The sequence below is a fragment of the Cyrtonyx montezumae genome, unplaced genomic scaffold, assembly GCF_038088225.1.
Source record: "Cyrtonyx montezumae isolate F1298 unplaced genomic scaffold, pur_monq_1.0 scaffold_7, whole genome shotgun sequence".
Lineage (NCBI taxonomy): Eukaryota > Metazoa > Chordata > Aves > Galliformes > Odontophoridae > Cyrtonyx > Cyrtonyx montezumae.
Genome location: NW_027072078.1, coordinates 4,867,829 through 4,882,384, shown reverse-complemented (window position 1 = coordinate 4,882,384; position 14,556 = coordinate 4,867,829). Strand labels below are relative to the sequence as shown.

Genomic DNA, 14,556 nt, shown 5'->3' with positions numbered 1-14,556 from the left:
TCAGAAGCAAGGGCTGCAAATTCAGCTTCCCTGCTTCCAGGTTCCTTGTCGCATTCTCTCTGCCCTCCACCCTTGAGCGGAGTGGGGAGAGACTGCTTGGTTTCTTTTGTATGCTGTAGGGTTGGTTGAGTTAAGATTTGGCAGGGATGAGCTGTCACATGATAACACTGTATCCCAAATATTGTGATTTCACCCTCAGGAGTCTTTTAAGAGTACAAAGGATTTCTGGGTATTCTCATTTCCAGATAGTGAGAGAGTATTTTATTTGGCTGGCTACACAGTCATGGTCATACGAGGGGTGGCTGCATGTGGGTGGACAGCATGTTTTGAAGTCATGCAAGCATGAGGGTGTGTTTAAGTTAATAGAAGGCTTCTGCTTATAATATTATTGTTAGAAAATAGTATGAAGAGATGAAATAATCCTGCCGCTTTGGTGGGACTGGGGCTTTGCAGCACGGCAGTCGCTGCTCAGACATTCAGCAGGAGAGAAAATTCTAGCACTAGCTGCCTCATGCCAAGTTTGCTGCAAGTAACCTTTCCCCCTGTCAGTTTTACAAGCCTTTATCTCCTCATTTCTGCTTATTTATTTAGAGTTAGTTGTTTTGTGCTGCAGGTGAAAGCGTTGGCTTCTGTAATGAGTTCTTGGGCCTCTGCCTCTCAGGTTTTCTAACCACGAAATTTTCTAACCACGAAACTGAGAAGGAAGGATGCTTAAGGGAGTCTGGGTGGAGGGAGCTCAGAAGAAGCTTTCTGCTGTCCGCTGCTCTTTTTCAGCATGAATAGACAGCGTCTCTGCTAGACAGTAAGATGTTTCCGCTTCCACTGTGTGCCTGGCATGATTGCCTCGTGTGTCTGAACATTGTGAAGCTTAGCTAAAAGCACTCTCAGCAGCAGAGTAACCTGCTGACCCTGACCTGGGGAGAAAACCTTCTTCACGTGAGCACAAGTTGCTCAAACTGGAGCGGCACGTGGCCTTGAAAGTCCTTTCCTCTTACTACATTCACACTTCATTTTCTCATCAGAGTCCAGCTTGTTCAGTTGAGGAATTGCTGACAGCATAGCTTTGTCTCAGCACATGGAAGAACAAGTAAGCTGGGATGGTGACCAAGTTGGGAAATCCTCCCATGGAGGTGATGGTGACATACCCCCTTTGCGTGTGGCTGCGTGGCCTTGGAGGCCGTGCAAAAGCTGTGCTGCTGAATCTTGCTCGTCGGCTGCTTCTCCTGTGTATGTTTTCTGGGAAGAGCCTGCCTGAAAATCCATCCTGCTTACCATTTCTATAGTTGACGTGACAGTGCTTCCAAAGGTAGTGTCCAGGTGTTTTCTGAGGTTGTGCCGTAGCAGGGCTGGAATTACTTGTGGAAGTTAGGTAGGACCTTTGAAAAATCAAAAATGCTGACACAGCTGTAGAGGGAGCATTTCTTTTTCTAATTTAAAGCTCACAGAGTAAAGTTAAGATCATGTGAAAACCTGTCAGGTTTTCTGAGGTAATAGTGCAACTGGAAGAACTAAGGAACGTTATTCTACCCACGTCCATGGAGAAGGAAGAGCCCCACCAGCGCAGGTAAGGAGCTTGTTCTAAGTAAGTGAGATTGCTGCTCTGTGAGTTTCTGCTCACAGTTAGCAACATGGCACCTCCCTGCTGAACGTCACAGATTGCAGACCTGTCCTGAATGGAGAGAATGTGAGTCACGTACGAGCATAATTCATTACATTTTTCATTACCTAATTTGAACTGTCATCCATCACAGAGTCTCGAGAGAAGAGATGCGACATCACATCAATGTGTCTTAGCAAGGTCAATGTGGGGAAGAAAGAAACCTTGCAAAATGGCACTGCAGCCCTTTTGTGGGCTGCCTTTCCCAGCGCCTATCCAATGTGAGTAGAGTAGTATGAGCTGGGAGCAAAGGAAGCATGGGGCTGTTAGCCTGCTTGCAGCACCCATAGCAACTCCATGGCATGGAGGGTTGGAAGGCGGTGATCTTCAAAACCATTCCTTTAATGTAATGATTTCAGCTGGCCTTCTAGCTTTTGGAAACTTGTGATAAGCATGGCAAACCTTTTATAGATACTTCAATAGTGAAAGGCTATAAAGATAGAAATAAGGACTTAAATTGTTGAGTGAAGTGTTGGTTTCGCTGACTCTTCTCAAAAACTGCAGCTTTGTGCACGATTTAAAATCCAGAGAGACTTGTATTCTTTAGTGTTGGCACCTCTACCAACTGCTCGTGCCTCCTTAGTGCTTTTGCTGTCCTTTCCATGGAGCACATTCCCTGGCAATAACTTTTTGCCTTATTTCTTGCTGCAGATATCACTTATAGTTGTCATGGTGCTGTTGTTATGGTTACATCTCCTTCACCAGCTGAAGTGCCTCTCCTCTCTCCTGCAGGAAGCAATTATGACTGGTGGTAGATGTTTGCGTGTGAGTGTACTTGATGAATGGTAAATCGTGAAAAAATACAGCGTTGTGGATGGAAACTGTCGGAAAGGGGTGGTGTTGGAACAGGAAGGAGTGGGCCGGGACTCACGGAGCTTTTAACTAGAACTGAGCCTTACGGTAGATGATGTTTTTGAAGGCAGAAGCTGCTAGTAATGTTTCGTAATTGTGAGAGGTGCCTGGCTTTAGGTTTCTGATGCCTGAGTGGATCTGTGCAGCTCCTGGAAGTGGGAGCGAGGCGGTGTGCATACTGCTGTGGAGGGCAGCACGTGATGGCTGGCTGGCACAGCAGTTCTGCTCTTCTGCAGCCTGCGTGTATTGATACCTTCCCCAGCAAGGAAGAGCTATGTCTGATAGGAGTGGCTGCTGAAAGACTCCTTCTCATCCATTTACCTATTCCCTCTCTGCAGCAGGATAAGACCCATTTGCTGCCAAAAGAAATGCAGGTCAAGCTGTGCTGCGCTGCAGAGGATACAGAGCATCCTGCTCAGGGGTTGCTAGCTCACTAGGCAAAAACCTTTTCTTAAAATTTCTTCCTACCGCATTCGTTCCCAGAGCTATAAAAAAAATTCAAGGCAGGGTGAAGCTGTCATAGTTGCATTAGCAGGTGTTCCTTAAGTCTTAGAGACATTCCCATCGCTTAGCAGCCCAGCTTTGTGCTTCTGGATGCTTCGTCTCACCAAGAAACTTGATGGTGCTGCATTTCAGCTATCTTGTACCTCACTTCGGTGTACAGAATTTGTTGCTGGGTGTAGAGCAAGGAACTTGGTCAGGAAGTCACATTTCTCCATGTGAAATTGATCCTCTTCTCCATGCACTCTGACATTAAATTAGGTTTAGATTTGAGGAAAATTTTTTTCTCTGAAAGAATGGTCAGGCACTGGAATGGCCTGCCTAGGGAGGTGGTTGAGGCACCATCCCTAGCGCTGTTCAAGAAGAGTTTAGATGAGGTGCTAAGGGACCTGATTTAGTAGTTCAGCGGGTAGGGATGGTGATAGGAGGATGGTTGGATTAGATGATTTTGTAGATCCTTTCCAACCTAATGTATCTATGAATCTATAAAGCCTGCAGCCCATTATGCATCAGATACCTCGGTATACTGTTGACTGTTCAGCCACGAGCTGTGGTTCTGTCAGAGCTCATCTGACTGCAAAATCATCACAGCAGAGTCAGAGATGTTTTACACACCTGGAAGTTCCTGCCTTTCTAAGGCCACATTCATACTTTTTGATAACTTAACAGGGATCATTCTTGACTTGGATGCTGCTTGCATCTGTTAAGGATCCATTTATGCCCTAGATGTCAGCATCATCAGCTTATCTTTTCATTTTAGTGGTAGATTTTGGTGTTTTTGCTCCTTGGCATCATCAAAGCTGAAGCCCTGAAATGTGGATAAAGGAGCTGTTAAGAGTGATTTCTCCATTATAAGATCAGTTGGAGATTGGTTACTAGCTTTCAGGGAGTATCTCAACTGAGGCAACATTTCAGAAGTGATTTCTCTGTCATGGCTTGAATTTTGTATTCCGGAAGAACTTTTCTTAGACTTCAGCTGATTAAGTGTGGCTATCTGGGCCCCTCTCTCTCCCCGCGCTTTTTCCACCCTGCCAGAAAATTCAGATCTCCATATCCTCAGGAAGGACACGAGGAAGGAGGAGCGTAGGTAGCAACTCTCAGGCTCCTTGCTTAGTCTCTGCAGTGCTGGTGCAGGTCTGCTTGGGGGCTCTGAAGACTGGAACAGGTCTGCTTGGGGGCTCTGAAGACTAGAGCGTCCTTCATTTCAGTGCTGGCAAGGATGCAGTTTGCAGTACGTTTCTCTTCCCTTTCTGCAGCGAGCTGCCTTTGTTCTGCCTGTGATTCAGGCACCATCCTTTGTTTCTCATCAGTTTTGTATCTCAAGGTATGATCAGAAGAATGAGTTAGAGGATTTTCTACAAAAAAAACGTGGCTGATGTGGCTGTTGACTATTGGTTTGCAGTGCAGGAATGGAAGAATCTTTAAAATCCTAAATGCTAATGCAAGTGTGCATAGATGAATGTGGCTTGCATTTTTTAACAGGCACAACAGTGTTATTTAAGAGGATTGTTTTGCTCTTCTTGTCTAGAAAGAGAGCTCTAGCTGCAAGCTAATAACTCAGGCAGTGGACAAAGAAGAATTAAATGGTATTTATTATAAATTAACAGAGCAAACTATTTGTCCTTTATTAATCTTCAGAGGCAGAGTGACTCCAACTGAGAAATGTATAATTGTGATTATTATTATGTTCTGTTACCCCAATTAAAATTCTTAGACACTTAAGATCAACTGGTGACTTCGGTTAAAGCCTGGCAGCTCTCAGAGCATGACCAAACACTGTATGTATGAGGGAAGCTGCAGTGCTGCTGTCAGATGCTGCTAGGCTTTCTCCCCGCACAGTATACATTGGCTGTCTGCCCTTGGATCTGTGTGAGGCACCCTGCTCATGTCCAAAAGGAATTAAGTTAGTTAGAGAAGGAATGCATGTTAACTGAAACAAAGGGGTGAAATCTGGGGACAGATCTCTAAGTGTGTTTGTGTCATCCAAAATTAGCCCCCTTATTTTCTAATTATCTGGAGATTTCAGTCTGAACGGAAGCACCAGCAGTGCTTGTGTCCTACTTGAGAAAGCAAAGGCTGAATTTTTGGTGTGGCAGGAGTTTGCTGCAGTTTGCCCACCTTCTGGCTCTTGTTCTTACTGCTGCTCCTGGTACTGAACCACTTTCCTACGCTTCTCCAGGCAGAGCTGTCAGTGAGGTACGTTCCCTTGGGACCGTTTAATCCATACTGCCTGCTGCTTGGTATTCAGACACGCCATTCCAGTTGGCCTGCTGGCACATGGACCTGAATTAAAGGTTTTCTCTCATAAGGTATCTACCAGTATGAGCTAGATTACACCCTCCAGGAAAGGAAGGACTTTGCAAAATCCTTCAGTATTGGCCTAATTCTGTTCTCTTAAAAAGTGAAATTCATAGCAAAGTCATCCGCTTACATGCCAAGGCAATATTAATGTAATGCTAAGATGATTCTAAAAGATGAACTCACAAAATATGTAGAAGGACAGCTAGCGTGGCAGGATGTCTAAATCAGCATTATCTTGAGCTTTGCACATCCTGCTCTCATACTGTATTACCGTGGGTGATTTGTTGCACATTGAGTTCAAAGCAGTTGGGCTGGGTTCAGCCCAGCCAAAGCAGCAGGAGCAGCTGTCACATAGAGGAGTGTTTAGGTTGAGAAATATATGTCTGCAAAGAGGAGGTAACTGCAAAGTCAGACTGCAGATTCCCCATGAGATTTGTCCCTCTGTCTTAATTCCAAGTTGTTTAAGCATTTTCTTTCTACAGCTCCCAGATGTCTGAAGGAAGAGGGAATTAGTTTTTACAACTATTTCTGCTATAAGCTGTTAGTATGGAAGGCAGGATGTCCAGCTCAGATCCATAACGCTGTCCCTAGTGCACTGTGTGAGTTACAAGGATGTGAACTGAGGGTCCCTGAAGTGTCTTGTCCCTGCTGCTGCTGGCAGCTGTGGTGGGACATAGGTGCTCCAGCCAGCCCTCCTGCAGCCTCTGGTCTTCACATTGCTTTAGCTGAGGCAGTGAGTTTTGAGAGAACTGGCTGTTCCTTCATTTCTGATAGTTTTTGAAAACCTTCATCACAGCTGATGCTCAAAGAAAGAAAATCATAGTGGAAAGGGGAAATATGCTTTCCTAAGTACCATGCGTCCCTAGATTGCCCAAGCTATTTCAGATTTCTTCTTTTTATATATGTAATGCTACTTAAACGCTGCCATAATATTTGTCCACTCTTGCTGCTTTTATGTCACATTTTAAATTACCTGATTAATTTAAGGCCGCGGTATACTAATTAAATGACAGAAAAACAACTAATCTCATGGTAAAATACACACCTGTGCTTGCTGACTGTGAACCTGAGCTGTATGGCAGATACTCACTGCTGAGCTGCTGAGCACAAAGATGCATTGTGTGACTCACTTGCAGTGTTTCTACTGCTATCATAAACTCTGAGAGCACTTGGCGGATAACAGGGAGTCAAGAATGAATTCATCCATGTTTCACTCTGTAACCATCTATTATGAATACCGAGCCGAATTCTGCCTCCAGATACACACGGCTCTCATTGAAGCCTGCGCATTGTATTTATTTTTAAAGATAAAAGCACTTCTGTTAGTTTTGCAGAGGACTTCTGTGACACAGTCCATTGTGAAGATGTGAATATCTTTGGCTCAAGAACTCACAGTGGGGCAGGAAGCATCTGCCTGGAACGGGGCCCTGGAGAGATAACAGCCTCCGAGCTGCGACGGTGGGATAACAACCATTACCTCCATTCAAATGAGCTTTGGACGTGCACTTCCCCCATACTCATGCCTCACTCCCCACAGAGGTTGTGAGCTCCTCTCCTGTGTAACCCTGGGCTGAACTGGGATGCTGGTGGGCAGGTTCATGCAGCTCTTGGAGTGCAACATGCACTGCTAAGGTTTGAGTTGGTTGGTTGGTTTGTGTTCTGAGCTTGCTCAAAGGATGTAGATGAAAATCTTGTCTCGTTTTCCCAGAACAGGCTCTATTCTGCACTCGGCATGTTTATGGTGGCTATGGCCAACGGAGGCACCTCATTATCAAAACACAGATTACTGCATGCTGCCTTCCTAGGCTTACCTACTGGGCTGTTTGTCCATGAGGCACGGCCCTCGCCTGTAGCTCATGCAATGGCTTCTTTTTCTGGCTTGGACTAATTAACAGAAATGAAGTACATGTGAAGTAACAAAAAATAGTTTTGTTTACGTATAAATACCAATAGTCATTGGAGAATGCAAATGACTCTATGGGAAACAAATATCTCCCACAGACTGTTTTGGACAAAAGGGAATGAGTGTGATTGCTCACCAGAGAGCAAACAAGAGGGGTGTACACAAGTTCAGGCAGCAGATATGCTGGGGAACCCAGTGTGTGTGTTTTCATGCCATCTGTCATGGCACACAGCAGGCTGCGTGTGCCATAGGGGAGGAATCCTGTGGCTGAATCCCTGCTCTGCAAAAGCCAGGTTCACAACTGCTTCTGCTATTTGCAACTGCAACAAAAATGTTAACAGTGGCTTTACATCTTGAAACTGTTATTGCATTCCCTCTATCGCCCTCAAAGATGTCATTGCATTCTGATGTTGATTCACGTCTCATTAATTGGGTCAACTTTTCACTGTAATTAATGAGTTAAAATCAGATTAACAGAAGAGCAGCCCCCAAGAAACCAGAGCTAATAATTGCAAGGCACTTGGGAACTGAGGAGGATTTGACCCATAACTTTGATCACCTGTGGTTTCTTTTGGTTTCCAAGCAAGTTCACTCACAGCTGGGCCAGGCAAGAAGACACTTGTTTATTTCAGCCTTCTCTCCTTTGCAGGACGAGAGCTTCTGGTAGCAACCCTGTGCTGTGCCTCATGGCTGACCTTGCCAGACATAGTCATCCACTTGGCTCTGATCTCTCCTGCTGATGTCGTTACAGGACAAGCGGTGAAGGCGAGTAGAAATGGCAGAGGATAGGAAGGATGAAGCCAAGGCACCACACTGGACTTCAGGTCAGCTAACAGAGGCTGCTTCGCATCCGCATTCACCTGAAATTAAGGAACAGAGCGGCGCGGGTGCTGGACTGGTCAGAAGTGCCAATGGGTTTCCCTACCAAGAGGGTGAGGAGCCTGGGCTGGGCAGCCGGGAGCAGCCGGGAACGTACGCTCGCAGCAAAGAGAACGGAATCAACGGAGAGCTGTCGGCAGGGGACAGAGAGACGGCAGGTAATGTGTCCCATGCTCTGCAGCTGAGCCAGGGCTTTGCTGCCCATGGGAGGACATCAACTGGGCATGGGAAAACGGGCTGTGGTGAGAATCTGCTCAGGGCTGGCAGCAGGAAACAGCTCATCTGTTGTGCATCGATAGCACCTTGCTCTCGTGGGTGTGAATGCACAAAGGGTGGTCTCTGCTGTTACTGCTCACAAGTAATAACACCTTCTGTAAATCCTCCAACTGTTTGCAGGATAACACATTGCTCAGCCTGACCGTAATACCACAGTTCAGTGTCAGCACTTACTGGCCATTCCCTAGGCAGATTTCACAGGATGCTCGCTGAGGTTTTGTCTATTTGTAAATGATGTTAGGATTTTAGCATTCAGTTTGTTATTTGTGTGTGGGGGGCAAGCGTGACTGTGTAAAAATGAAATATGCAAAGCAACTTTCCTGTTTTAGAAGTAAATGCTAATTCATTCTGTGCAGAGTTCCCTCTGTAAACCCCAAATGCACAGTGCAAGGGGAATGTCTCTTGTACAGACACTAGTGCCCTTGATGCATCCATCCATGCATGCTAAAGAGATCTTTCTAGCAATGTTTGTTGGCTGTTGTCAGCACTTTGAGATACTATCCATAATTTCTCAGCAGCTGGAGAATTTTAAGGCTCTCAGACCCTGAAGTCATTTCATAAGCAATTCTACTGGAAATGAATGGCTCTGCTAAAAGTAAATAGGTTTGGATTTTAAGAGCCTCTTCTTGTGGATAGCCAAAATGAGAAAGCCAGCGATAAAAGAAATCCCATGTAAGCATTCAGGTGGACACATTGTTGGTAATTGTTTGCAGCGATGATAACAAGATTTTTTCTTCATTTTAACCTAACTTTGAACTGTGCTCAGCCAGCAAATAAGCAGGAGCAGTCATACAGGATCTCAGAGGTAGGTGCTGCAGTTGTTATGGATTGGCTTGAGCTGTGGGAAGGTTTGAGAGATTTTTCCTTTGCCACTTTCACAGAACGTTGAACAGGCCACACCCATACACATGGAGAAGTGCTAATTACAGAATGAAGAGGATTGTCCTCTTCTTTATAGAAGAAGGAATCTTCTCAGGTGCTCTCAAGCTTGAGGCAATGTCTGAGAGACCTGAACATTTAATTGAGAAATTAGGAACTAATGAGAGAAAAGAGACAGGAATCCAGTGTTGCCCCTCACTGGGCATCGTAGGAGTTTATTTTTAGTTTGCTTTCTGAGGTGAAGGATTAAACAGCAAAACAGAACAAAATGAGGCAGCAGGACTGGAGAAATGCACTTGCCAAGGGAGCAAGGCTGCTCTATATCTGTGCAAAGTTTGCTTCCATCATCACTCTGTGGCCTCGTTTCCTCCTCCCCTGCTTTTTCTCACTGGCTGCTTAGACTGCAAGATCTCTGGTGTGGGAACTTACTGTCAATCCATACAGTTATTGCTAAGGAGTCTTATTATAGCTTACTTCATGGCATCTTTCTTTGTCCTTGAACGCCAAAAAAGCCCCTAAACCTGCTTGTATTCGCACGTGAATTTCTAGTTCTCTGGAAATTCATGTCCTTGAGCTCCGACGTAGAGGGCCATCAATGCAACGTAAAGCATATTAGGATACAGAAGATATGTTTTCAATAATTTCTCTCTTTTTAAAGGCCAGCAGAGGAATTTGAGGGCAGTGGCAGAAATGGAAAGGGTCATGTGTTGCCAAAGACACCCTGGTATTTGCTAATGGGATATACAGCATCATAAAGCAATTTGATTCAGAATTTGATCTTGAAATCAGGATTGCCATTTGCCACCGACCTCAGCCATCTTTGCTGTGTTGGCTTGTAACTGTTACTGCTGCAGGGTGCTCTGTCAGATAGGGTGTTTAAATGCCACTGTGATACACATAATTACCACTAATGCAAATCATGTAATCACTTGTAGGAGCTTACTGACTCCAAACAGATGAGGAGAAAATGCACAGGAAGCCAAGGTCGACTGAGATAATTAAGCTAAACTGAGGGTTTGTGTGGATTTGCAGGAGTTTTATTTTCTCTGTTGTAAATCCAGAACCATAACCTAGGCTTCTGTAGCTTCTCAGCCTTCACGTCTGAGTCATAAATCTCTGCCAGCAGCGACAACAAGCTCATTGGAAGTGGAGCACAGGTAGAAGCAGGGCTGCTTCTTCCCTCTGCCCGCTCCCTGCTGATGAGAGTTTTGTCATCTTTTGGGGCATTTCACCTAAGGAAGCTCCCTGGCACTGATGGCCCACGAGTGAGATTTAATCCACTAAGTGGGCAGTGCCTTACTGCCGCGGGGGCATGGCCATTTGCAGGGCTTGTGCTGTGGAATCTGTGGTAAGGGGAAGCTAGTGTTAGTCACCAGGACACAGGCATCTTGTGCCACTGCTCATGTGGAGATGAGGGGTGGTAGTGGGGGAGGAGATAACAGTTCTTGCCAAAACACATTCAATCCATCACTGCAAGTGACATTTTTAGGTTTGCACAGTTAAAATTTACCTTCCTATGTGTGCGTTGCCTCTCTTGGCATCTGCCTAGGAGTTACTGAGCCTGACCTCAATTTTGGAATCCTCTGAATCTGGCTCTTGTGCCACGTTTGATCGATCTGACTCAGTATCACACTGATAATGGTCGCATTATGAAGGCACATCAGTGGAGCAGGCAGTGTACCCCGTGTGGGCAGGGCAGCCTCAGGGCCTGGGCTGGCATCTGCTGAAGTCAAAGGCAAATATGTGTGAGAGAAGAGGCCCAGTTTATTGGCATAATGCATAGGAAGCTGTTATGGATGCGTAATGAAGGGAAGTGGTAAAGCAGCTATTTCTTTCTATTGTGTGTACGTGTATGTATTCGTCTCCACATTTGGGTTGTCCTGGCCACCCAGCTCTACCAGCTGTGAGACCCACACTGCTCCCACGGAGTTCCTGAAGGCACCTCATCTTTGGGCAGCATGCAGTTGAGCACTGAGTTGTAATATGCTCTCCCTGATCCTTCCCCATTCATACTTTCCTCCCATGCGCATCTGCAGCATGGGTCTTGGAAGTCTTGATGGTGGAGGATCAGAGCTGTAGCTCTTGTCAAGCCAAACATTTTCATTTCAAGAGAGATGTGTGCTGCAAAAGAGGCATTGATAGCGTCATCTTCTGAAGCTCGCTCTGAAGCGGGCTGATATGGAAAGCTTTGGATTGGACCCCGTGGTAGAACACAAGATGTGTTTGACCTGTAACAGAATGTGAGTGTGGCAGCCTTTTCTTTGCTTACTGAAAAGTCGTGGTGAGCCAGTTGGAAGGAAGCAGTGAGGAGCAGTACAGATGCCCTTCATTGGTGCCTGGGAACCAGCACTTCAACACAACCCATTATGTTTGACTTGCAAGGAGCATCAAGCTGTAAAGGTTTGTTTTTCTACACTTAAAATATATTTCTTTTTCTTTTCCTTAATGAAATGACTAATCTGTCAAATTTATGATGATGGGCTGCATTGTGAAGCAACTTGTACAATGTATCTTTAAGTGCAGTGACTCAGCCGGCTGAATGCTTTCTCCATTATACATCAAATGCAGGCTTGGTATTGGAGGGGGTTTGGAATTACCCACACAGCTATCTGAATATTTTTTTTTGACAGATTAAAGGAAAGCATTCCCTGAAATCCTTTTATCCTCAGCACAGTGACTCTGTCCTCATGTCAGTCATGTTAAGGACAGTAACATGTCCTGCCAGAGTGACAGAGCCCTTCATGAACTGGCTGAGTACCCAGACTGCGTGGGATGCAAAAAGACTGCTGGAGAACTGTAGCAGGCTTCATGACACAGCACAGAGAACCCGGGTTCATACATTGTTTTTTCAGAGCCCTTGAGTCATGGGAAAGGTGGATGTGGGGGAGGCCAGGCCAGATAAATAAGAGGCTATTATTTTTTGGAGCCTGGGGAGACCAAGAGGTTGGTGTGTGTTTATAAGTGAGACGGGGAGAGAAGAGAGCCCTAGGCCTGTGAAGAGGAATGAATAAATGGCAGCACTGAATTGAGGAGGGCCCAGGGAGGGACCAGGCTCTGTGTGGGGAGAGTGAGAAGAGATGTGAGCAGAACTGGTGAGGTGTAAGTAAGGTGTGAGAGAGCACAGCACAAAGAGAAGCAAGACAAGGACAGTAGAAAGTAACTCATTTTGTTGGTTCATCCTGAGCCAGCACATTTTTTATGCGACAGCAAATATTGCCCCAGAGAGGAGGGGATTCAGATGGCACAGTCTGCACAGAACAACCAAGAGGAAAAGCAGGAACAGGTAATTCATGTTCCAGCCTGTGGTGTAGTTTATCCAAGTACAACCATTTGTTTTAGGCTTTGTTGAGCAGACTAAATGAACATCTGCAACAAATCTGTTCCTGTGACCAACTACTCCTTAAAGAAGCTTATTTAAATAAGCTGTGGAGAATGTCAGCCTGAAAAACCACCCTGTCATAGTGAATAGATGAGCAGGGATACAAAATTCCCTGTAGGTTGGCTGTGCAGAAGAGTCCTGGTGAAGATCAGGACTGTGCATGTTTCAGCTGACTGCAGCACATCAGAGAAACAGTCTGTATCCCATCACCTTCCATGGCCTAGCCTTGTAGCAATCTGTCTCCAGGGAGAGGTTCTTGATCGTGGTCCTCACCACTGCTGCACTGTCAGAAAATCCCTGTGATGCATGTTTCTGCTGGCTCAAGACACTGATCCCACTAGGGCAGGACTGGACCTGTGATGGCCAGCACTGGGAGCAGGATTGCAGCACGGAGGGCAAAGTCAGCAAGCACAACAGCCCTCCATGCTGCAACTGTGCCAAGCAAGTCATCGCTTTGCTCTGTGATGTGTTCCTGTTTTTTCTCCCCCTCTGTTGACTTGTTATTTAATCTTCTTTTCCTTTGTTTTCCCTTTCTAAGATACAAGCTATAATACTCAAACGACACTGCCAGTAAACATATAAACAGACCTTTGTACAGAGGCCTTTTTTTTTTTTTTTCAGTCTCCTTTCCCAGCAGCACTGCTTTGACAGAGTTCTTTTTGTTGGCCCTTTGGCACTGGCTGTCCTGCTGCTGCCCAAGCCCCTCTGGAGTTACAGGAGACCCCACAAGCTCCCTGCCCTCCTGTTCCCCAAAGGTGCCTCCCAGCTCTTTTGGGCCGTCGGAGGTGTTGTAGGATGAATGTGAGTGCTGTGCTTGTTGCATTTCAGTTGTTTGTTTTGCAGAGCTCGAACAATGCATCTTACCATGTCACTGTTGGCTCCCGTGGGAAAGAAGCTGTTAATTAGGTATTTTGATCTCACATCCTTTGCCCAAGAAATGTGACAGTAATTACTGTGCACCATCACCTTTGTCTATTTAGAGACAGGAAAACATAGCAGGCTTCTGAAACTTTTCTCCTGTATGTTAGGAGCAACACTAGTGTCATTTATTGGAATATTTCAGACACTCACGGTATGTTGCTGGAGAGAGCATAGGCAGAGGCAGCAGAGACTCTGTGGCACTCATAAAAAATGTTATTTTTTATTTTACTAAAAATGTTTTTTTTACCAGTTTCTGTTAAGCTTGCTGTAGTGATTCTCCTCAGTAGCTACTGCAGACATGCTTGCTCTCTTTTCCAAAGGCTCTCCTGTGCCTGGTGCTACCTGTCACTAGCTCCACTAGGACACCCCATTTCTCCAGCTGTAACCCAGCTCTGCCCTTTCACCCCACCTTGGGACTTCAGAGATCAGTTGGGCAGTGACTGAAGTGCAGCGGGTTGGAGCTGGAGGGACTGTCCCTAGCTGTGGGCAGGGAAGCTCAGCCTGCAGTCTCCTGTATTCCCAAGCCTCCTCTGAAAATGTCAGCCTCGGGTTCAGGTTTATGTGTGAAAACTGTCTTAAACCAGGCACAGAAACACTGTTGAAGTCAGCTGGTGTGTCTGTGCCACGTCGGAGTAAAATCTGGCATCGACCAGCTACGTCCTTTTTCTCCCTGTTGTTCCTGACGCACTTTGGTGTTTTCTAGTTACGCCGTGAGCATCCTAAGAGGGAATTGCGTAAGTGGCTGTGCTTCCTTCAGCAGTGAGAGCCAAACACCAGTGCTGGTGTTGGCTTGGCAACCAGTGCTTGCGATCAATAGCAGCCCTTGAGAGGTACAGGGAGCAGCATGGCTGCACAGCAGAGTGGCAGCTGCGGTGACATTGTTCCAGCTGCACTGGGAGCTCAGGCTGTGTGCCACCAGCACTGCTTCCGAAGGTGCCTTTTGAAAACGACTGCAGGCATGCTTAAGGGGCTGCATGGCCAGGATAGCTATGGAAGGCTGAAGGTCCT

General features: G+C 45.9%; 1 protein-coding gene across 11 annotated transcripts in view; it reads left to right on the top strand.

Moving 5' to 3' along the window:
• MAP2 (microtubule associated protein 2) overlaps positions 1-14,556 on the top strand; it is a 147,685-nt gene that overhangs the window by 80,066 nt on the left and 53,063 nt on the right. For all 11 annotated transcript variants that reach the window (XM_065751274.1, XM_065751273.1, XM_065751272.1 and 8 more), the window contains exon 4: positions 7,966-8,251. In XM_065751274.1, the coding sequence (XP_065607346.1) occupies positions 7,990-8,251 (262 nt within the window). In that variant the 5' untranslated portion in view covers positions 7,966-7,989. The remainder of the gene's footprint in view (positions 1-7,965; positions 8,252-14,556) is intronic.